The sequence below is a fragment of the Natrix helvetica genome (genome assembly GCF_964273705.1).
Source record: "Natrix helvetica genome assembly, chromosome: 1".
Taxonomy (NCBI): Eukaryota; Metazoa; Chordata; class Lepidosauria; order Squamata; family Natricidae; genus Natrix; species Natrix helvetica.
In genome coordinates, this window is record NC_138548.1 from 115,075,874 (window position 1) to 115,098,014 (window position 22,141).

Consider the following 22,141-nt stretch of genomic DNA (forward strand, 5'->3'; position numbering starts at 1 on the left):
AGAATTCAAGCCAGTCAGTTAAATTAGGATAATAGGCAATCTGAAAAGCATTACAAAGTATTCTCTATGACTAATGCTGATAATACAGATAGTCCTCGCCTTAAAAGAGTTCATTTATTGATCGTTCAAAGTTACAACAGCACTGAGAAAAGTGATTTCTAACTGTTTGTCACATTTATGACCCTGATCAAAATTCAGGCATAAATGTCTCATATTTATGACCATTGCATGACCTAGGGCAGGGGTGTCCAAACTTGGCAACTTTAAGACTTGTGGACTTCAACTCAAAAACGGCCGGTATTTTGCTCGATTTTACCCCCCAGCCGCCAGGAGCACTCTAAGCTTCATAAAGGCTATCCATGCCCGTTTTTAAATGAAAAACGGGCCGTTTTTTTCTCATTTTTGTCCCCCACCCCTGCAGGAGCACTCTGCAAGCCCCCTAAAGGCTATTCATGCCTTTTTTGGGGGGTGGGAAACAGGCCCGTTTTCATGAGGTTTGCAGAGTTCAAAAACATTTTTTTTATTTGCCTCTTCACAACCTTTGTGCATCTTATACTCCAGTGTGTCTTATATTCCGCAAAATACGGTATCTACTTTCTAAAACATAATTTTAGCATGCAAAAGCCAAACTGGATAGGTCAATAGCGTAAGATGCTTTGAGACAGTTATTGCTGATTGTTTTATCTGAATGGAAACAATTTACACTTAAAACCGTCTTAGATTTGTTGAGAATATTTTTGTTTGTGGGGGTGTCATATTTATGAACTGCCCAGTTCTCTCACGGAAGGACTCTAGATGGTGTACAATAAAAACGATAAAGAAATGACTGGTAGGCTAAGTGGGCTTCTTAAATATAGGGTTGTATTTTGGATAAGTAAAGTGCTTGAAACAAGAGCAAATCATTATCTCTCAAGATGTAATGTACCTTTAATCAGGGGTGGGATCCTACTGGTTTAGCAACCGGTTCGCTGACCACACACATGCACAATTTACAGAAAATGCCCGTTCTGCATTACTGCTGGCAAGGAAAACAGCTGAGGCATGGCAATCCACTCTGCCACGCCAATCTGCTGGGCTTCAGAAAAGGAAATATAAGTGAGTATAGCGGAGGGTCTGGTGGGTGGGCCCTCTTCAAAGTCAGAGTGAACTGGTCCGCTTCCAGGTGATAGTCGGAGCTACTGGTTTGCCCGAACCAGTCCAAACTGGTAGAATCTCACCCCTGCCTCTAATGTACAATTGTAAGGATTCCCTGCTGGGGATAAGAACGCAGGTTCCCTATCCTTCTCAAAAAAAAAAAAAAAAAAGTCAATAAAAGTGCTGTTCAATATAACCAGTGGCTGTGAGTCATGAACTGCATCCCATGGTGTGAGATGAGATCTCTCCCTTGCAATTTCCGAATTTCCATAGTTCTTAGTTGTCCAACTAATTAATCGATGTTCTTAACTATCTTGATATGCAACTTAATGAGAGAGAGAATAGGAAAGTGCCTAAGGATTTTCGGTTGACTTTATTTTCTCAACACAAGTGTTTGTTCTTCCCCATACAATCTTCCTCACTCCCAGCTTTTATAGAACAGAGTTGAACAGCAGAGAGGGAGGGAGGAAGTCAGGGCCACATGCAAGTTGTAGACTATTCATCAGCGTCATTGATTGGAAAAATAAAGAATGCAGGTAGTCCTCTATTTACAACTATAATGGAATCTGGAATTCCTTTCATATCTCAACGATAGTTGTAAATCGAGGTACCCGCATGACTGATTCAATTTTCTGACTTTTTTTGCAGCAGTTGTTAAGCGAACACTGCAATTGTTAAATGAAACCATTGTCCACAAGTATTGGCAAGCAATATCATAAATTGTGACTGTGAGACACTGCATACCGCTGTAAAATGGTTGTTGAGTAATCACGCTCAGTGGGTTTGTTGGAACTTTGAATCTGGGTCGCAATATCTTTTTTTTTGGGGGGGGGGTCTGTTGGAACTTCAAATGGTTGCTAAATGACTGGTCGTAAGACAAAGACTACCAGCGCTCTAAATTTGAGCTGCCTGCTGCAGTTGAATCTGTTGCACCATTTGACTTACAGCATTTGCAGATTTTTAACAATTGTAAAAAGGTTTTTTTAAAAAAACAACTAGAAAGGAAACAGCAAAGCTGTTAAAGAAGCCTAAATATGCCACATTAAAAGTGTTTGGAAAGTGCAATGTGTATTTTTCATTTGGCAGATTGCGTCACTCAATGTCCAAGAGTGACTGGTAAATCTGGAAAACGATTTCCAAGTTCCCTTCCAAGTCCAGCCTTGAAGATGAGGAGCGGGGTTGTATTTTCCCTGTTGCTTTCTTTATGTTTGTCTGATCATGGGAATTCCATTTTAAAAGAGAGTGGTGCTGAAATAGTACACATATACCCGCTCAGTAATGAAAAGCATTGTGAACAAGCTTGTAAAGGCTCAACAGATGCAGGTCAGTCTACCAATATTCATTTGAAATGTTTTTTTTTCTTGGGAGATGTAATGTCCTCGCCAATTTCCATTGTTGTAATTATGGTTTCTATGAATGATAGTTAAATTATTTTACTGCATTAGTTAGATCGGAAACAAGCCATTATTTTCCAGTAGAGTGGAGGGAGGGGTCACTGAAGGGTTATTACAGCCTGATTGGTCCATTTGACTGAGAGAAAACTTCTTAGCCTTCGGCTTCTCCCGTTGGCTCCCAGTTTCCTCTCAGTCAAGAAGGTCCAACAACGTATTTTTGGTTCCCAGTGCGACTGTGAGTAATTGAGGTGATCAAATTGGCAATTCCAAATTCTTAAAAATTATTGATAGAGAAGAGAAGCAGAGCTGTGCCCAACAAACAGCCCTTCGCTGTCTCAGATAGGCAGGGAGAGCAACGAGGAGCGTCCTCCTTTCCTTGAATCCCCTCCCTGCTGGGCTTTCTCCTTCCCCGGCTGATTCCTGGGGCCTCGGGCGTGCCGGGTGGATCGCAGATAGCAGACTCTCCCCCGCCGACCCTTCTATCAAGCCGCAGCGCCGGCGGCCTATTTGCCGTGCGTGAAGACCGGCAATTCCTTAAATTCGGCTGCGCCGCCTCCCCCGGGTCAGCGGAGCTCTCGGCGGCGGCGCGAGCGAAGACCGGAGCGCCAGCGGCTCTTGCCGGGCGTGAAGACCGGCTCGAATCTTCCCCCCTACACAAAGAGCTCTGAGTTTGGGTCGGCTGGCTTGCAAATTGCGAGGGGAGACAAGCGGCGGCTCGCGCGCCATTTTAGCGGCCGCCTGAAGAGACGCAGGACATTAAAAAGAGCGGCGGCCATTTTGAACACGAGGCGGCAGTTACAGGCCTCACTCAAGCCACCGACACTCGCAGGCCCTGTCTGCACGTTCTCATCAGTGCGGGGCCTAGCAACTGCAAGGAGCTCAATTTACATCTGAAGCCTCTGACACGTGAGTGGGGCGATGGCAGCGCGTTCTGAGGGAGCTCAAACGACAACAGCCCAGACCCAAGAGGACAAGTCAGGCCCCACTGCCCCAGCCAGGCCTCGAGTTCCCAGGCCTACTGCGGAGGATCGCCCCTCCAGAGCCCTACAAAGGGATGAGCTTAGGCGTTCCAGGGCAATCGAGAAAGCGATTGAGAGGGCAGAAAGAAAGAAGGTCAGGGATCCCAATCCTAGGTCTAGATCCCCCAGACCTGAGGCTCCTAGTCATTCTCCTTCTGTCAACAGGGGATTCAGCCCTTCTTCTCCCTCTTCCTCTTCATCCAGATCTGCTAGGAATGAAGGACGGGGGGCCTCTCCCCCACCCCCGACTTCCCCTGGGACAGGGGGATTGGATAGGAATGATCCTTTAGAGGGCCCCTCTGCAGGCCCCTCCCGGGGTAGGAGGTCCCACAGGGATTCCATTCCCCATGACTACGATTCTGATTATGACGAGGAGGATCTAGAACACCTCCCTGAAAATCTAAAGAGATTAATTTCTGCAGCCATTTCCAGGGGAATAGCTCAAAGAGACAGACCTTCCCGGCATAGGATTACTCCATTCAGCAGGGCCAGGTCTAGGAATTCCTCCCCCTCCCTCATGAGCGAGGTCTCCTCTAGGGGGGAGGCCAGTCGTCAAGACGACTGGGGTTTCTCTGAGGAAGAGGATGCGGCCTCTGATCAGCCCACTTCTTCCAACTTGTTCATCCAGGCCATGTTTAAGCCCCTACTGAAGAAGGCTAGGAGGACCACCAAGGTGGGCACAGGGGATCCCACAGTTCCCCCGCCCGGGGATCCAGACATGGTGATGTTCTCAAACACGGCCACCAACAAAGAGGAGATCCCTGCTCCCCCTCTGTTCTTGGAGGTGGCCACCAGTCAGTGGGCCCGACCTTCGAATTTTTCCCCTCCTGGCAGCAACGATAGGCGGGCTTATAACATGGAGAAGGCTTTCTTACAGGCAATCCAACTTCCGGCTATAGATCAACCCATAGCTGCCCTGGTCTCGTCCTCCCCGGTGGTCTCCGGGGATGCGGCGGACAAACTTAAGCCGGAGGATAAGAGGGCGGAGCTTACCCTGCGGAAAAATTATAAGGCTTCCGCTTGGGCAATGCGGGCGGCGGCTGCCGCCTCGTATTTTAATCGCACAACAGTGATGTGGCTCCGCCAACTCCAGGATCGTATCCCGATCCAGGATGATCGAATACATCAAGACCTGACCAAAATTATGGCGGCCTGCCAGTATTCGGCCGACGCGACCTTGGATGCCATGCGCTTTGGCTCCAGCGCCTTGGCCACCTCTGTGGCCTCACGCCGGCTCCTTTGGCTTAGAAATTGGCAGATTGATAATAAAGCCAAATGGGATTTGATAGCTGCCCCCTTCACGGGTCCAAATTTGTTTGGGTCTGCCTTAGACCCAATTCTAGTGGAGAATAAGGACAAGAAAAAGGTAATGCCTACCTCCACTAAGAAGTCCGAGACATGCAGTCACCCATATCGCAGGCCTCCTTTCAGAAACTATGACAGGGACCAGGAGTCCCGTTTCCAACAGTACAGGCAGGATAGGCCATTCAATAGACAAGGCTTCCAAGACCGCACCAGATACCAGTCTCAGTCCAAGCGGCCCTTTCGCGGGGGGGGGCGGCCGCCCCTTCCGCAGAGGGAAATGACTCAAATCCGAGTCATCCCATAGGCGGCCGCCTGGCGTTATACGCGGACAAGTGGGACCAGATTACAACAGACGGTTGGGTCCGGGCGACCATTCGCCACGGCCTAAGGTTAGAGTTCCTCTCCTATCCCCCGAGGCGCTTCAAAGTTTTCTCCCCATCCCGGGATCCGGAACGCCGTCATCTCATGGACCTCGCCGTTTCACACCTTCTGGAAATCAGAGCGGTGGAGGTCGTTCCGGAAACGGAGAGGGGGCGGGGCTACTATTCAAATCTATTTGTAGTCCCGAAGGCCTCGGGGGGTTGGAGGGCGATTCTCGACCTGAAGCGCCTGAATCAGTATCTAGTTTACAGGCGCTTCAAGATGGCCTCCCTAAAATCAATCTTGCAGGGCATTCGAAAGGGGGATTACATGGCCTCGGTAGACCTGACGGAGGCCTACCTACACATCCCCATCCTTCGGTCTCACCGTCAATTTCTGAGATTTTCCCACAAAGGCAGACACTATCAGTACCGGGCCCTGCCATTCGGCCTGGCCTCGGCCCCTCGGACGTTCACCAAAGTCCTGGCGGCACTGGCCGCTTACCTGAGATCCATCCCAGTCAGGCTCCAGTGTTACCTGGGCGACGTCTTAGTGCAAGCAGGGTCTCTTCCCAGGGCCAAGGCAGACCTCCAGCTGACCATCCAATGGCTCCAGACACTAGGCTTCTCAGTGAATTTCCCCAAGAGCCATCTATCCCCATCCAGACAGATTCTGCATCTAGGGACAGTGATAGATTCCCAGTCGGGGTGGGTCCGCCTGTCCCCAGACCGCTTAGACAGTCTGACGCAGTTGATCAGGTCAATCAGGGCAAAAAGATCCGTTTCCACCCTGACATTATCACGACTCCTGGGGAAGATGGTATCCTGCATAGGGATAGTTCCCTGGGCCCGCCTGCATCTGCGTCCCCTTCAGTGGGCCTTAATACCAGCCCAAAGGAGAATGTTGAGCAACTCTCTACGACCGCTTCGCTTAACGTCGGAAGTGAGACGCTCGCTCAAGTGGTGGATGTCCCCAGCATTGCGACAGGGGGCCTCTATTTGGGAGCCGGAGAGAGTACAAGTCACGACGGACGCGAGCCTTTACGGCTGGGGGGCCGTGATGGGGTCCGACATGGCCCAGGGACGTTGGACTGCCTCGGACCTCAGACACAATATAAATTGGCTCGAACTCAAGGCCGCGAGACTGGCCCTCCGGACTTTCAACCGCCAGCTACAGGGGCGACATGTCCTACTACTTACGGACAATGTAGCGACGAAAGCTCATGTAAACCGGCAAGGCGGGACTCATTCCCGAGCCCTCTGGCGGGAGGCACAGACATTAGGCCTATGGGCGGAGAGACACTTGGCCTCCATTGCGGCAGAACATATTGCGGGGACGTCCAATCACCAGGCAGACTGGTTGAGCCGGGCGACTCTGGACAACGGCGAGTGGCAGCTAGATCCAGAGTTGTTTCGAAAGATCTGCCTCAGGTTCGGCAACCCACTTGTGGACCTGTTTGCCTCCCCCAGCAACACGCAGCTGCCGAGATTTTTCACCAGATTCAAGACCCCAGCTGCAGAAGGAGCGGATGCTCTCAGGACCCGGTGGCCTCCGGGTCTCCTCTACGCCTTCCCTCCCCTTCCCCTCATTCCCAGAACCATTCGGAAGGTAGTCACAGAGAGGGCTTCCGTCATTCTGTTAGCCCCATATTGGCCGAGGAGGCCATGGTTTGCGGACCTGGTCCAGCTCTCGGTCGTAGATCCCTGGAGAATCCCACCGGAAGAGGTAGTCTTGTATCAGGGAGTCTTAGTTCACCCAGAGCCGCAGTGGCTGCATCTGACCGCGTGGCTCTTGAGAGGGGATTGCTGAAACGGAGGAAGCTGTCATCGGGGGTCATAGCCACCTTAGAGGCAGCTAGGAAACCGTCCACAGTGAGGATCTATAACGCCACCTGGTCGGCCTTCGCGAAGTGGTGTAGCCCCAGGGGGGTGGATCCAGCCAAGGCCACGGTTCCAGACGTTCTAGAATTTCTTCAAAAAGGATTAGAGGATGGGTTGTCCCATAATACCCTCAGGAGGCAGGTAGCGGCCCTAGCCACTATATTGGGAGGGGAGGGTCCCTCTACCCTCTCTCGCTCTCCGTTGGTGAAGAGGTTCCTTAAAGGGGCGGCCAACATCCGTCCGCCTCCGGTCCATAGGTTCCCTACATGGGATCTTACCATCGTCTTGAAAGCTCTGACGGGGTCTCCCTTTGAACCGCTCAGGTCGGTCCACATGCGCCTCCTATCACTGAAGGTAGTATTTTTAGTGGCCATTACATCGGCCAGGCGTATCTCTGAGCTGGGGGCCCTTTCTGTTAGAAGCGACCTTTGCACGATTCACCAGGACAGGGTGGTATTGCGTTTAGATCCTTCGTTCATTCCGAAGGTCAATACTCTGTTTCATAGGGCCCAGGAAATTGTCCTACCAAATTTTTGCCCCAATCCAACAAGGGAGAGAGAACAGGCGTGGCATCGGTTGGATGTACGCAGGGCCCTCCGTATTTATCTGAAGCGGACGGAGGGCATTCGTAAGACCGAGGCGTTGTTTGTCTCGTTTCACCCAGGTTCCCTAGGCAAAAAGGTCTCGTCTTCAACTATTGGGAGGTGGATCAGGTTGGCCATCGTTGAGGCCTATGGAGCCTCAGGTAAATCTCCCCCGTCGGGGATTACGGCTCACTCCACTCGTAGTGCGGCCTCCTCAGCGGCCTGGGCCACAAGGGCGCCCTTCGAGGACATCTGTCGCGCGGCCACCTGGGCCTCCCCTACTCCTTTCATAAGACACTACCGTTTAGACGCTTATGCCTCGGCCGAGGCATCCTTTGGGCGGAGGGTTCTCCAGCGGGTGGTGGCCGATCCTCCCCCTGAGACCCAGTCTTCCCTCCCTGGGACGTAGCGTGGGTATGTCCCTTCAGTGACCCCTCCCTCCACTCTACTGGAAAAAGAACGTTGGTCTTACCTGAACGTTTTTTTCGGGAGAGTGGAGGGAGGGGTCACTCTCCCACCCTAGTTAGATAGACAGGGTCTGGGAGGGGTAGGATCGGGTGGCCCGGGGCGGCTTTCCCTTGTCTTCTTACATCATGCAGACGCTGACCTGACATCGCGGAAACTGGGAGCCAACGGGAGAAGCCGAAGGCTAAGAAGTTTTCTCTCAGTCAAATGGACCAATCAGGCTGTAATAACCCTTCAGTGACCCCTCCCTCCACTCTCCCGAAAAAAACGTTCAGGTAAGACCAACGTTCTTTTTCCCAGGGAATGATGATTCTACAAGGGCTCAAATCTATAGCAGCTTGTGTGCATTCCACTAGTTTAAACAGTTGTGTTACATTGCTTAGCCTGCTCTCTAACCAGATGTTTCAAACTTTGATAAAAGTTCATATCTTTCTGTCTCCCTTTCACCATATTTACCATGCTTTGGGACCTGCAAAGCCCTTAAAATCAAAATGGTCCTTGGGTTCAGAAATCATTCCATTCCAATACTATGTAAAGTAAGGACTTCTAGAGTTAAATCAAGCCTGACAGAGATCTAGTTTCTTTTTCCTTTTTCTATAAAGTCTTTGAGAAGGAGATGTTGGCACATTGTTAATTCCATGTCTCCTGCTGTAATTCAGTCCAGTAGCCCACAGATAGGCAATTGTCTTCTCACAAGCTTATAGCAATTTCTCCAGTCACACTTTATACCTTTAATTCTGCTCCGGTTCAAGTCCAGTTGCCCGTAACCATTTGTTTTTTTCCATCCCAAGATGTGTTCTTCTGCAGACAGCTGTTCAGTCTAGTTAGTCCAATGTTACCTGTTTCCACTGATTTTTTTTTCAAGTTTGTGGGTAAAAGATACTAGGAACATTTGCACAAAATAATATTCAGCCATTTCATCCCTGGCTGAAGTCCAGAACAGACATGTCATTTTGGCTATATTTTCTATCTATTTTCCTCTCGTTAGTTAGACATCGGTAATTAGGGGGGAAATTAAATAGCTATTCAGTGCTATATTTCTTGCATTTTTTAACATGGAAGACTTGCTGAAATGTTTTAACTAACATTGCTATAGACATTTTCCTGAAAAGCATTTGCTTATAAATAAGTATATACAGTAGAATCTTAATCACGAGGAAGATGTTTAGTGGATAAATACAGTGTGATATAAAATATTTCTGGGAGCTCCATTTTAATTCCAATTCCAAGTGAGTGCTGAAACAAAAAGGTCACAAAAGATTTGTGGGGAGGAAACAAATGAAAAACTGAAACAGAAATGGATGGTGGTCATTTAACTTTGCGAAAGTATAAATAAATCCTTGTTTCAGGAATTCAGCCCTCCTTACATTGGCCTTACTTTTGGCCTTATATTTTCTGTCATCCCTGATCCTTTTCAGGCTGGCTGAGTAATTGGAACTGTACCTCAAAGCATCGGGGAGGACCTAAGTTGGCTGCTATTTGTTTTTCTATACATGGCTTGACTTACTCCAAATGGTGTTATTTCTTTACGATTCACCAGATAATCCTTACTGCTGGTCGGTGCTGTATCAGAGCCACTGTGTCCTTCTCCGCTGTCCTCAGCTGAGCGCATGTCAGAATACCAGCAGACAAGCTATTAAAGAGCTAATGGGAGGTAACGTGGATTTAGCAGAATATTTTTGGTTTTAAAAATAATTTATAACAAGCAAATGACAACTTCACAAGACTCTTATATTTACCATTCGTATATTTTATGAATTTAAAAGTAGCTCCAGCAGAGAATGCACCTGCTACTCACATACACATACACACCCCAGGCCGGGCCACCAAAAGATTGGGGACCACTGCTCTACACCACGATCTCTGTTCTAAATGTGAGACCATTGGTCTAGGAAAACAACCTTGTAACTGACTGCCCATATGTTTCTAGTGGTCAGGACTGCATAGGGTTTTTTGATCCTCAAAAGGTTTCCTGCGTTTTAGCAACTGTGTTAGATGGAATGAATTCTTGAAGACAACAGTCAGTAGTATAGATCTTCTCCCCCCCCCTTTCCATTTAAGCACATTTCTCCCCAGTTTGTTCTTTTAAAACGTCTTTCTCTCAAACATTTAAATGAACTGAATTATGATTTTCACATTATACGTGCTTTAAGCATGAAGAGCCGAAAGAAAAGCAACTGGTGTCCCCCATGAAGTATCTAAGATATCCCTTTGTTTCAAACCCTCAGTAAAGGTATTTGAAAACAATACATTAGGAACTACAGAGGCATTGGCTTCAAAGGGACCTCTGGTGTGTTTGAGAAGTGTTTTGCAAACAGGGAGGGCACAACCATATTTGTGGGGAGAACTCCCAAAATACTGTTATTATTAAACTCATATGCCATCCAACTCTCAAAAACTCAACATGAGGACTTTTAAAGTTCTATTGCCCTGTGCTGTGCCTAGGGCAAGAATCAGCTGATTGTTCCTGTTCATTGTTTGCCTTCAAATTAATTACCTATTGAATGTTCTGCCAGCCAGATGTGGATGAAAACAATAAATTTTAGAATAGTAGCTGCTTGCATACACCTGACTTTTTTTTAAAATCAAAGCTATCTGCTTTTGTAAATGCAGAGTAGCCTTTGCCACCTGATTAGGTAAAAAAGATGATTTACATGGCCGGTTATTAAAAATATCCCTGGTATTTATTAATTTCTTAATATATAGTACCGTATTTCCCTGAAAAAACGACAGGGTCTTATATTTTTTTGACCCACGAAATATGGCCTTGGGCTTATTAAAGGGGAGGGCTTATTATTTTTGTGTTGCTGGGCGGCTGCTCCCTTGCGACTGGGTTCCCGAAGAGCCGGGCACAGCCTCAGGGTCGAATGGCTGTGTTGTGCTGTCACAGCAGCAACACAGCAGCCATGAGGTGACCATGCTCGCGAGCAGCCGCCTGGCAACCCCCCTTTCCAGCCGGGCACAGCACTGCTGACTGACCTAGCAGTACCTGGAAGGCATCAAGCAGCGCGAGCGCCTGTTCGCCGCCCTCCGCCTCCCGCGGCTCGGTGCCTTTGGAATGCTCCTAGGTGAGTGAATGGGGCTCTGCATGGCTGGAGAGGGGGGTTGCACAGCAGCTTTTCCATTCCCTGCTCACGCGAAGGCATCTCTCCTGCTGGCGCCGCCCGCCGCTTGGTTTTTTTTTTTTTTCAAAGCATGGAGGACGGATGCCGCTCTGGAAGTACACTCTATAGTTGTGGGCTGCAGATCGTACAACCATAGAGCGTACTGCCAGAGCGGCCTCTGTTGCGGCTTCCAAAGCACATAGGTAGGATACTACTCTGGGAGTACGCTCTATGGTTGTACAATCTGCAGCCCACAACTATAGAGCGTACTTCCAGAGCGGCATCCATCCTCCATGCTTTGAAAAAAAAAAACCAAGCGGCGGGCGGCGCCAACAGCGGAGATGCCCTTTGCACGAGCAGGGAGCAGAAAAGCTGCTGCACAACCCCCCTCTCCAGCCATGCAGAGCCCCATTCACTCACCAAGGGGTATTCCGAAGGCACCGAGCCGTGGGAGGCGGAGGGTGGTGAACAGGTGCTCACGTTGCTTGGTGCCTTCTGGGTACTGCTAGTTTGGTCAGCGGCGCTGTACCCGGCTGGAAAGGGGGGTTGCCAGGCGGCTGCTCGCAAGCTTGGTAACCTCATAGTTGCTGCGTTGCTCCTGCAACAGCGCAACACAGCCATTCAACCCTCAGGCTGTGCCCAGCTCTTCGGGAGCCCGCTCGCAAGAGAGCAGCTTCCCAGCAACCCCCCCTTGACCTAGCGGTACCCCGAAAGCACCAAGCAATGTGAGCCCCTTTGCCCCCACCTTGTTCCCGCGGCTTGGCGCCTTCGGGATACCGTTAGGTCAGCGAGCGATGCTTTGCCTTGCCGGGGGGGTGGGGATTGTCCAGGGGGCTTATTTTCGGGGGTGGGCTTATATTTTTGCCCACACGAAAAATGTGGCAAGGCTTTAGTTTCAGGACAGGTTGTATTTTCGGGGAAACATGGCATGGTATGATATGATATGATATGATATGATATGATACACACACACACACACACACACACACACACACACATATATTTCTTATTTACAAGAATTGCTCCTGAGCAGATTCCAACATTAACATTTGTAAAATAAATCTAAAAAAAACCCAAAATGATATAAGAAATAATACCAAAAATTGAAAGCTACCTGAATCCTATAGTCATAGAATGCAATCAATTCAAAAGTGCTGTGCACAAGTTCATACATCCAGACAGATAGGTAGGTGTGTGGTGGCTGGGATTTTCATTCACCGTAAGCAAATTGGGGACGAGTCAATTATCTTTTATGTACTATTCTTGAATCTTATCTGTTGAAACTTGTCCATGACATTTTTGTTGAAGTTCTGATTATGGGTCTGGTTTTTGCTTTTTAAGAATTTGTGACTCGTCAAAGAAGAGACCATGATGTATCCCATGAGGTAAATGATACAGGAAATGTGAATAAAGAGTTAGATGTGCTGAAGAGTTCCAAATCAGTTCAGAAAACCACAGAAGTGCCTCTTTTATTAATATCAAGGACTATAACGGGAGCTCCTGCTGTCAACACTACAAACAATGCCAGTTTGGTAAAACAAAATACTTCCAGTTTGAGAACAACCGCTGCCAGCCTTGTGAACATTAGTGTCTCCCAAGATGTTGCAGGATCAACAGCCATAATCAATATTAGTAACAGCATGACTAAAAGCCAGAATAATTCTACTGGTAGCTTTCTAAATAACACCTTAAGTATTCCAAGCAGCCATCCTTGGTTAACTCCCACAAAAGGAGCAGGCAATACTACTGACATTGCAAGTACTACAAAAGCAAAAGGGACACAAGAGAGTAAATTAATATTGGGCGTACCGGAGAAAACAATATCAACAGAACCACTTCCCAGGACTATGACAACTACTGCTTTGACTACAATAGCAACTTATCCATTGCTTCCCACAACTCTCCAAAAGCTGCATAGAAGTAGCATTACTGCACCAGTTAACATTGGAAATGGTTCTCAGTTAGTGGTAAACTCATCTACAGTTGCATCCACCCCCAAGCCGTCAGCATCAACAGCCAAAAGCACAATTCATACAGTTGCAAGTACAACCACAACCACGGCAGCGACTTCTACAGTAACAATAAAGTCAGCTGAATTCACAACAGTTACAACAGACAGGATAAAGCCTACTTCAGATAAGGTAATTCCTCCTCTGTTTACTAAAGCTGCTGACATCACCACTTCACAGCAAATATTGTCTAGTAATCAACCAGCGAAGGGGACAACCTCTGTACGACCCTTGCCAGTGCTCCCAAGTACAAATCCCAAAATGTTATCCAAGCCAACAAGTACAATACAAAGCAAAACCCAGAAAGATACAGATAGAGAAAATAGCTTTCGGCAAGTAGACGTCAGTTTGCTCTTAGCAGTGCTTCTCTTTGGTGTTCTGTTTTTTGTAACAATTGTCATCTTATTTGCCATACAAGCCTATGACAGCTACAAAAAGAAAGACTACACTCAAGTGGACTACCTGATCAATGGGATGTATGCAGACTCAGAGATGTGATGGAATATATGGAGATTCTGATGTGGAAGCAATAGAAATGAAAAGAAATATCGTATCCATGCACACAAATAGACATCTGAATCTGAATGAATATGACTTTATTGGGACAAGTAGAAAGCTAAAGGTGGCTTGTTGTTCAGTTCCCTGTTTTGCCTATAAGACCACCTGAAAGTGCTTCCAAATTACTTTCTGTGCAATGAAGGAGAAATGCCATGTATCACGCTTTTAAAGTACTTTAAAAAACCTCATAGTCAAAGGGTGCCATTAATGTATTATTTCTCAAGCCACAGTATTGCTTCTGTAGTGCTAGCCTTGTCTGCTAATGCCATGGGGAGGGGGTTGTTGATGTTGCCAGTCTTCCCAGATGGTTTCTTCCTGATTCCTGAGATTCATCCTCTGTTTACAACAAATGGAGAAAAGATTTTTTTTTTTACATGCCAATTTTCCTGAAAATTCCAGCTGGCATGAAGACTGTTAGTTGTTAATGCAAACAAATGGCCAAGGATTAGCAGCATTAGCATAAGTGGAGCAGCACAAAAAGAGTGCCAAAATCTTTAGGGACCCTTTCCTTAGGTATGATATGCTTCATTTAGGTACATTTTAAAACCTTGCTAAGCACTCTCATTGCTTTGTCCCGGGGGCAGCATTTGTTGTAAGGTTAGAAAAATCTAATGGTTAAAAATGTATTTACCATAGTCTGTTTAATGCTATGCTATTCCCAGTCCTGTTGATTCTGCACCTTTTATATGATTTTATTTTTGTATCCGTTCACTTAAAAATTGAGGCCTGGAGTCAATGTCAATCTTTGTTGGCTTTGTTTCTTCCCTCCTTGATGTCTCTTTCTCACAAGCATTTTTATAACATTAATTCACTTGGCAATTCTATTATTTTTCTACAAAGCTCTCAATATCTTTTCAGCCTTGATCACAGCATTCGCAGCCATTTCCTTTCGGTAATTTTTCCAAATTCAAAATCTCTTTTTGAATTATACATGACTTCTTATATGACTGTATATTAGTTTGTATTTTAATAATACTTGTAAAGATGGACCTGTGAGGAGGCTGGATACTTCTTTTAAACCTCCATCCTTCTCTAGATCCATTCAGAAGGTAAACATTGCCATGTATGAGATCTTTTGATGATCTTTTATATTTTGCTGTACACATTTACATCTTCAATTACCAAAGATAATGGAATAATCAAGCCTTAAAAAGCTACTTTAGTGAGGAAACTAGCTAGACAGAGTTTGCTTAAAACATCTACCAGGAATCTCTAAAGAAGCAAGCTGCAATTATCTAGGTTGCATGAATCCAATAGCAATTGTTCAGGTGTTTGCTGTCTATTTAGTTTAGTTTAGTTTAGTTTATTAGACTTCTAGACCGCCCCATCTCCCCGAAGGGACTCGGGGCGGTGTACAGGGGCAGTGTACAGGTACCAAATTAAAACCATACCATATACATACCATATACATTATTACCAAATTAAAACCATACCATATACATTATTTAGGGGAGCTTAGTGTTTCCGGATTAGCTTGAAGTCAGTTCTCACATGATTTGAATTTCCCCAAATCCTAAAATTTGTCTGTAAAATTCCAAAAATGGATATATGTTGAGTGACCTGCTAAAGCATATAATTTTGAAAACATTAAAGTTACACTTAATTCCACAAGAAAGGAGAGGCGGCTGAAAACCTTGTTAGTGTATGTTTGGTTGTCCCCAACAGGATAGAAAGAAGGGTGGTGGAGTTCATTCTCAATAAGCTTAAGAAAAAGGCTGGAAGAGGAAAGATGAAAACAGCCACTGCCACCTTTTTACGTTTCTTTGCAAGTGAACCCGCTCTGTGCACCAAATTTAGGGGAAACCTCCCATCTCTGTGCTTAATTTGCATTTTCAAATGTTTCTTGCATCTCTAGAAATGAGCCAATAGGGTATGCTGTTGAGCTGTTCATGAAACACAATTCCATCTTTGGACTGTGTCAAAGGACTTCCAAATCTGAGCTCCCCCCTCCCCTCCATTTCTCTTGTGCTGTTGCTATTATTTATTTAGCCAAGACTTCTCTTCTGCCGCCATAAATCTTTATACATTACGTTTGAATTAGACATAACCTCCCGTTGCAGTGAGAGGATCCAACATCCTGCTGACCCCAATTAAAGTGAAGTAAACTATTTAGATAGGAATGCACAGCTATTTTAAAAAGACATAAATGGCAAGTGTTTACATACATGCTTTGCTCACTATCAAAAACAGATCTATTAAGCTGGGACAGGCAGAATTATTAAAATATAATTATATGTTTTTAGACTCGAGTGCGCTTAAGGATCAGGGAAACTCTGGTTCAAGTTGACCTTCAGCCATAGAAACTTACCCAGTGACTTTAAGCTAGTCATTCTCTTTCCAGTCCATATCTGTTAAAATGAAGACAGATCACAATATGAGACACCTTTGAGCTTCTGGAGGAAAGGTGCCATATAAATGAACAACTAAGTTGACATTTTAAATTTGTATTAACAATTCACCATCTGTAGAAGGATAACCTTGGGTTCCAAGAAACTTGCAATCTGAACTTCAACACGCAGAAAAACGAGGCAGGAATAAACATGAGAAGAATATGCAGCTGTTTGGCTCACATGTGCCAAGGCTTGTTCAGAGACAGAGTTATTTATATATAGGCCAGCCAATAACAAATTCTGATAAAATGAAGTAGGTTAAATGTTTCACAATAAAATTAAAATGCAAATTAAAATACAAGAACAAAAGAGGACAGCAGGCACCACAGGGAACAAGGAAAGAGAAATCCCAAGCGCCAAGAAAGAAGAATTCCAGGCGCCAATTCATTTAAGCCCAGCATATTTTAGAAATGTTGTTTTTCAGGGTCACTTTTGGAATGTCTGTAAAATAATAAAGTAATTGACTAGCTCTCGAAATTCCTCAGTCCTCCCTTTTTTTAAAAGGAAAAGAAAAGAAACAGATTAAATCAATAAAGCTAAAACAGAGTTTACATATTGGAGCAGATATCAAAAAATAGAAAATATTTTGTCCTGTATCAGAAAATGGGTGCCTGGCAACCCTCTCTAAGGGAAGGGTCTTTCTCCACTTGGATTAAAGTGCAAAACAAACCTTCTCCTGTGATGCCCCTGTGATATTGCCTTCATCCTTCCACTAGCCTTAACTGTCCTGGTATTACAGTGACATTGCCTCTATTCAGCTGATAGCAACCTGTGTCAGTCTCAAAGCCTGCACATACTGCCTGCCAGATGTCAGCAATGAAACAGGATGTGATCAACCTGGCATCTCTTGGCATTTCAGGCTGGTGTGGGCAGAGGCTCTCCCGGCAATCTCTGGCCGTTCCCTTTTAGTGGCAGTCTTTGTAAAGCTGAAAATCTGACTCTTTTTGATGAGGCTCTTCTAGCAAAAGCCAAACTATTGAACCAATGCATTGGTTTAGCGCATACTGCACAGCTCAAATCGGGATGGCATCATGTAATAGCAAGCCAGAACAGAGGCTGTAGATGTCAGGGTTCCAATTAATGTCCCCAACAAAAGAATATTCTGAGGCTTGAGTTTCTTCAAAGTCCCATTTTATTAGAGATGTCATATTGGCACATCTGGAAAAGCCCGAATCTGAAAGTTTCCAGGTTTTCCCCACCCAGGTGAAACTTCATGTCCCTACCCAGCACCCACATGTCCATCACATGGTCCAGTCAGGCACCATCCAAAACTGGAGATGCCTCCCAGTCACACCATCGCAGCTGCAGGGCAAGGGGTCCGTGACTGTCTGAGAAGGAATGTTATTTAGACTATATATCTCCCCATACACCATATAATTCCTCCCTCCCATTTTCCCACTGTAAAAATTGTGGCAGGCCTAAAGGCCCAGTGTAAAAGATGGCTTCCAGGTCTGACAGTAGAAGCCAGATAAGGATTGGGCAATGCATAGAGTGAATGTAATGCCAGCATAATTGTCTCCAGAACAAGAAGATACCACTTTGAACCATGAGGAAAAGTCAAGACAAGGGTTTCTGATTCAGAATATATGCCTTTGGGTATATATGATCATTCAAAGATAGTCATAGGCATAGTCCAAAGGCAGAACTGATCAAGCTCAGACTGGAAGCTAGAGGTGACAAGGAAACACTATTGTGTTAATGTTTTACTTAGCCACACTGGTCCTGTTTTGTTCATGTTTCCTTCAGAATCTGCTTAGAAGGTAGAATAGCCTCCTTTTTCTAGAAAGAGAGATAGGCAAGGCTGAGAAAGAAGTCTGTTCACAGCTACAACTATGAAATTAAAGGGAAATATACCACATCTTCAACAAAATATGTGATTTTTGTTTTTGAATTCAGAAAAGATAACATTTGAGTCAAATTGATGGTCCTGCCCTTTACAAGGACATGTCAGATTGTTTTCTTGGCAAGATATAGAAGTTGTTTGCCACTGCTTTCCAGAAGGAGTTTTTGACTTCCAATTCTACCTCACATTCTTGGAATTTCCTGGTGGTGTCCTAGCCATAGTCTGATGCTTATGGTGCTTATAAGAGAGAGACACTGTATATTTTATTTTAAACAGAAATTTTAACTTTTACTTGTAAATAAGTTCATCCATTGCCTGACAGAACTTATTCTTTGGAAACATGGCCAGGTTTGAAGTCTTAGACAAACTGGTGTAACTAAAATCAGTACTGAAGTAAAATAAAACACTGGGTATTTGATAAGACAACATTTCTTTAAAATGGATGGTCAATTAATTTTGTCAATGGGCCACATATACAATAATACAATAGCAGAGGTGGAAGGGACCTTGGAGGTCTTCTAGTCCAACCCCCTGCCTAGGCAGGAAACCCTATAATGTTTCAGACAAATGGCTATCCAACATCTTAAAGACTTCCAGTGTTGGGGCATTCACAACTTCTGGAGGCAAGCTGTTCCACTGATTAATTGTTCTAACTGTCAGGAAGTTTCTCCTCAGTTCTAAGTTGCTTCTCTCCTTGATTAGTTTCCACCCATTGCTTCTTGTTCTACCCTCAGGTGCCTTGGAGAATAGTTTGACTCCCTCTTCTTTGTGGCAACCCCTGAGATATTGGAACACTACTATCATGTCTCCCCTAGTCCTTCTTTTCATTAAATTAGACATACCCAGTTCCTGCAACCGTTCTTCATGTATTTTAGTCTCCAGTCCCCTAATCATCTTTGTTGCTCTTCTCTGCACTCTTTCTAGCGTCTCCACATCTTTTTTACATCGTGGCAACCAAAACTGAATGCAGTATTCCAAGTATGGCCTGAACATGGGATGAACATGGGACTATCATTTAGCACACTGATGCTGCTGCAGGCTGGATAAGGACAGCCCTAGGGCCAGATGTAGCCCACAGGCCACAAAGTGCACAGGTCTGCTTTATAAAAAGCATTGCCAGCTGTGCCCAAGAAGGTAGAAGGCAGTGTATAAGTTTGTGGGAAATAATTTCACAAAATTTCTGTGGCTTAAAGGCTTCTCTGTACTCCAGTCATAATTCCAGTGAATGAACCCACTGGAAATGAAGCCCTTGAAATGAAATCCCTTCCCGGAATCTTTCTATATTTTGGACCTAGTAGTGGACTACATTTTCCATGGCTCCCAATAAGGGCATTGCTCTACTCTCAGGTGCTTTGGATAATAGATTGACTCCCTCTTCTTTGTGGCAACCCCTGAGATATTGGAACACTGCTATCATGTCTCCCCCAGTCCTTCTTTCTCTTAAGCTAAACATACCCAGTTCCTGCAACCGTTCTTCATATGTTTTAGTCTCCAGTCCCCTAATCATCTTTGTTGCTCTTCTCTGCACTCTTTCTAGACTCTCCACATCTTTTTTACATTGTGGCGACCAGAACTGAATGCAGTATTCCAAGTGTGGCCTTACCAAGGCATTATAAAGTGGTATTAACACTTCATGTGATCTTGATTCTATCCCTCTGTTGATGCAGCCTATGACTGTGTTGGCTTTTTTGGCAGCTGCTGCACACTGCTGGCTCATATTTAAATGGTTGTCCACTAGGACTCCAAGATCCCTTTCATACCCCTATAGACTTATACGTGGAACCCCACATATAGTGCATCCACCTGATAATGGATCTATTTAAAAAGGAGGGGGGGAGAAAATACAATTAATTAATTAATTAATTAATTAATTAATTAATTAATTAATTATGCTTTAAGCAAAAAAGCAAGTCATAATTTCTAGTCCCACCTTAGCCTGAAAACTGTCTGGGTGTGACTTTGAGCCAGTCACTCTCTCAGCTCACAAGGTGGTTGTTATGGGAAAAATAAGATGAGGAAAGAATATTAGGCATGTCCGACACCTTGAGTTTATAAAAATAATAAAGGCAGGGCACAAACACACACATACACACACACAGAGTGGAAGTTAGAAAAAAAATTCTGGTAGAAGGTAATCTCAAAACACATTTCTCTTGTTTCCAGAAAAGAGTACGGATGTGGATGTGTAATTGCTGGGAACCAAATGGAATGTTTACCTTTTTTACACTTTAAAAAAAGGGCTGCAGACTATTTAGATAAGAGGTATAGACTTTCTACCTATAGAGCTTTCTCATGGCTTTCATCTCTCAATATGCTTGTTAAATAAAGACACACACACCCTTGCTCTGTGGAATCAGTCTTGTGGTTTACTGCTTGGAAAGGAAGAACTACCATCTTGCATGATTGACTTCTTCCCCACCCCACCCCCACCCTCGCAAGAAATAGGATTAATAAGGTATCCATTAGTCCAGTAGAGGATTTGTGGCCTTTAATTATCATGGGAGGAAGGGAGTTCACAATTAAGAGGAGAAGAATTAATCCTCCCACAAATGTACTGTAATCGGCAAAAGATTCCGGGTGACTAAGATAGGGGGCGCTGCACTTCAAACTGGGTTTAGCAAACATTAAATACCAGAGAAATAAAACTTATTTGCAGTTTTCTAAATCAGTTCTACTTTGGAATGCTTTTCAAAGAAGGCCAGTTCAGATGTCTTTGTAGGTTTAGGTTTAGGTTTAGGTTTATTGGACTTATATGCCGCCCGTCTCCCGAAGAGCTCAGGACGGCGTACAACATAAAAACACATATTACAAGAGTTAAAAGGAAGATTAAATAAAATATCCAAAAAACCCAACAGACATTTACAATGAGATTTAGAAATTAAATTAAAAATAACAATTAAAATTAATAATTTATTTTATTCAGGCCAGGCCGGCTTGCTGGAAAAGCCAACTTTTTAGGGCGCGCCGGAAGGACTGGAGGTTGAGAATTATGCAAAGCTCCGGGGGCAGCTCATTCCAAAGGGAAGGCGCTACCACAGAGAAGGCTCTCCCCCTGGGGGTCGCCAGCCGACACTGCCTGGCCGACGGCACCCTGAGGAGGCCTATCTGTAGGGGGAAACGGCACCTGACTGACCTTGTTGGAGTAAAGTTGGGCCTGGGTGGTACTTAGATGGGAGGCTTCAGGGCTGTGGACAAGAATGAGAAGTAAAATACACAAAACACACACACACACAGGCAATGGCAGAATATTTTCACACTGCTGTGAAGGAAACTATGTGAATGTGTTCCCGATATTACTAAGTTGACCATCATAAGATGCTTAACAGTGTACAAATGATCATATCAGACTTGTGTACTATATAGCTAGATTTTTTTCCTCCAGGTGGGATGTTGTGTTTGGTGTGTCATCACTCAGGAGCGCTATCAAGGAAAATCTGATCTCATCCAGAACTCCACTGTCATTTAGCCAATCTGATTCCAGATACCTGCCCAAAACATCTGGGCCACACCTGAACCCAAAGAAGAAAACAAAATAGAACTGAGTACTATCATCATACCAATAGCACGGCAGTTCAAGTCCTTAAGTGACTTTAACCAGGGTTTTGATGTAGATTTAAAACATCCTGGGAAGCAAGACTAAACATCAGCTAACACAAGGACCTGGGAATAGCTCTCCTTCAGATGCAGCAATTCAACCATCTGCCAAGAAAGCCAAGAAGTGTAAACAAAATTTTTGCTCTCAAAGAAGAAGCTTATCACAACCTACCATATTTTTCGGAGTATAAGATGCATCTTTTTTCCTCAAAAAAGAGGCTGAAAATCTAGGTGCGTCTTACACACTAAATACAGCATTTTTGGCCTCCCAAAACCACTCCCCCTTCACCAAAATGGCTGTGGATAGCCTTATGGAGGCTTTCAGAGAGTTCCTGGGGGCTGGGGAGGACAGAAATGAATGAAAAATGGGGCACTTTTTGCTCAGTGTTGCCCCCTCCCCCACCAGCCCCCAGGAGCACTCTATAAGCCTCCGTAAGGCTATGCATGCATTTTTTTGTACAAAGAACGGGCCCGTTTTTGCCCCCCCCTGAGCACTCTGCAA

The 22,141-nt window shown here is 45.2% G+C and overlaps 1 protein-coding gene across 3 annotated transcripts in view; it reads left to right on the forward strand.

Annotated features, from left to right (window-relative positions):
- LOC309381236 (uncharacterized protein C11orf24 homolog) overlaps nt 1-14,554 on the forward strand; it is a 37,475-nt gene extending 22,921 nt beyond the window's left edge. For all 3 annotated transcript variants that reach the window (XM_081931983.1, XM_081931982.1, XM_081931984.1), the window contains 3 exons: nt 2,221-2,457; nt 9,682-9,795; nt 12,587-14,554. In XM_081931983.1, coding sequence (XP_081788109.1) covers nt 2,301-2,457; nt 9,682-9,795; nt 12,587-13,752 — 1,437 coding nt within the window. In that variant the 5' untranslated portion in view covers nt 2,221-2,300 and the 3' untranslated portion in view covers nt 13,753-14,554. The remainder of the gene's footprint in view (nt 1-2,220; nt 2,458-9,681; nt 9,796-12,586) is intronic.
- The last annotated feature ends 7,587 nt before the right edge of the window (nt 14,555-22,141 follow it).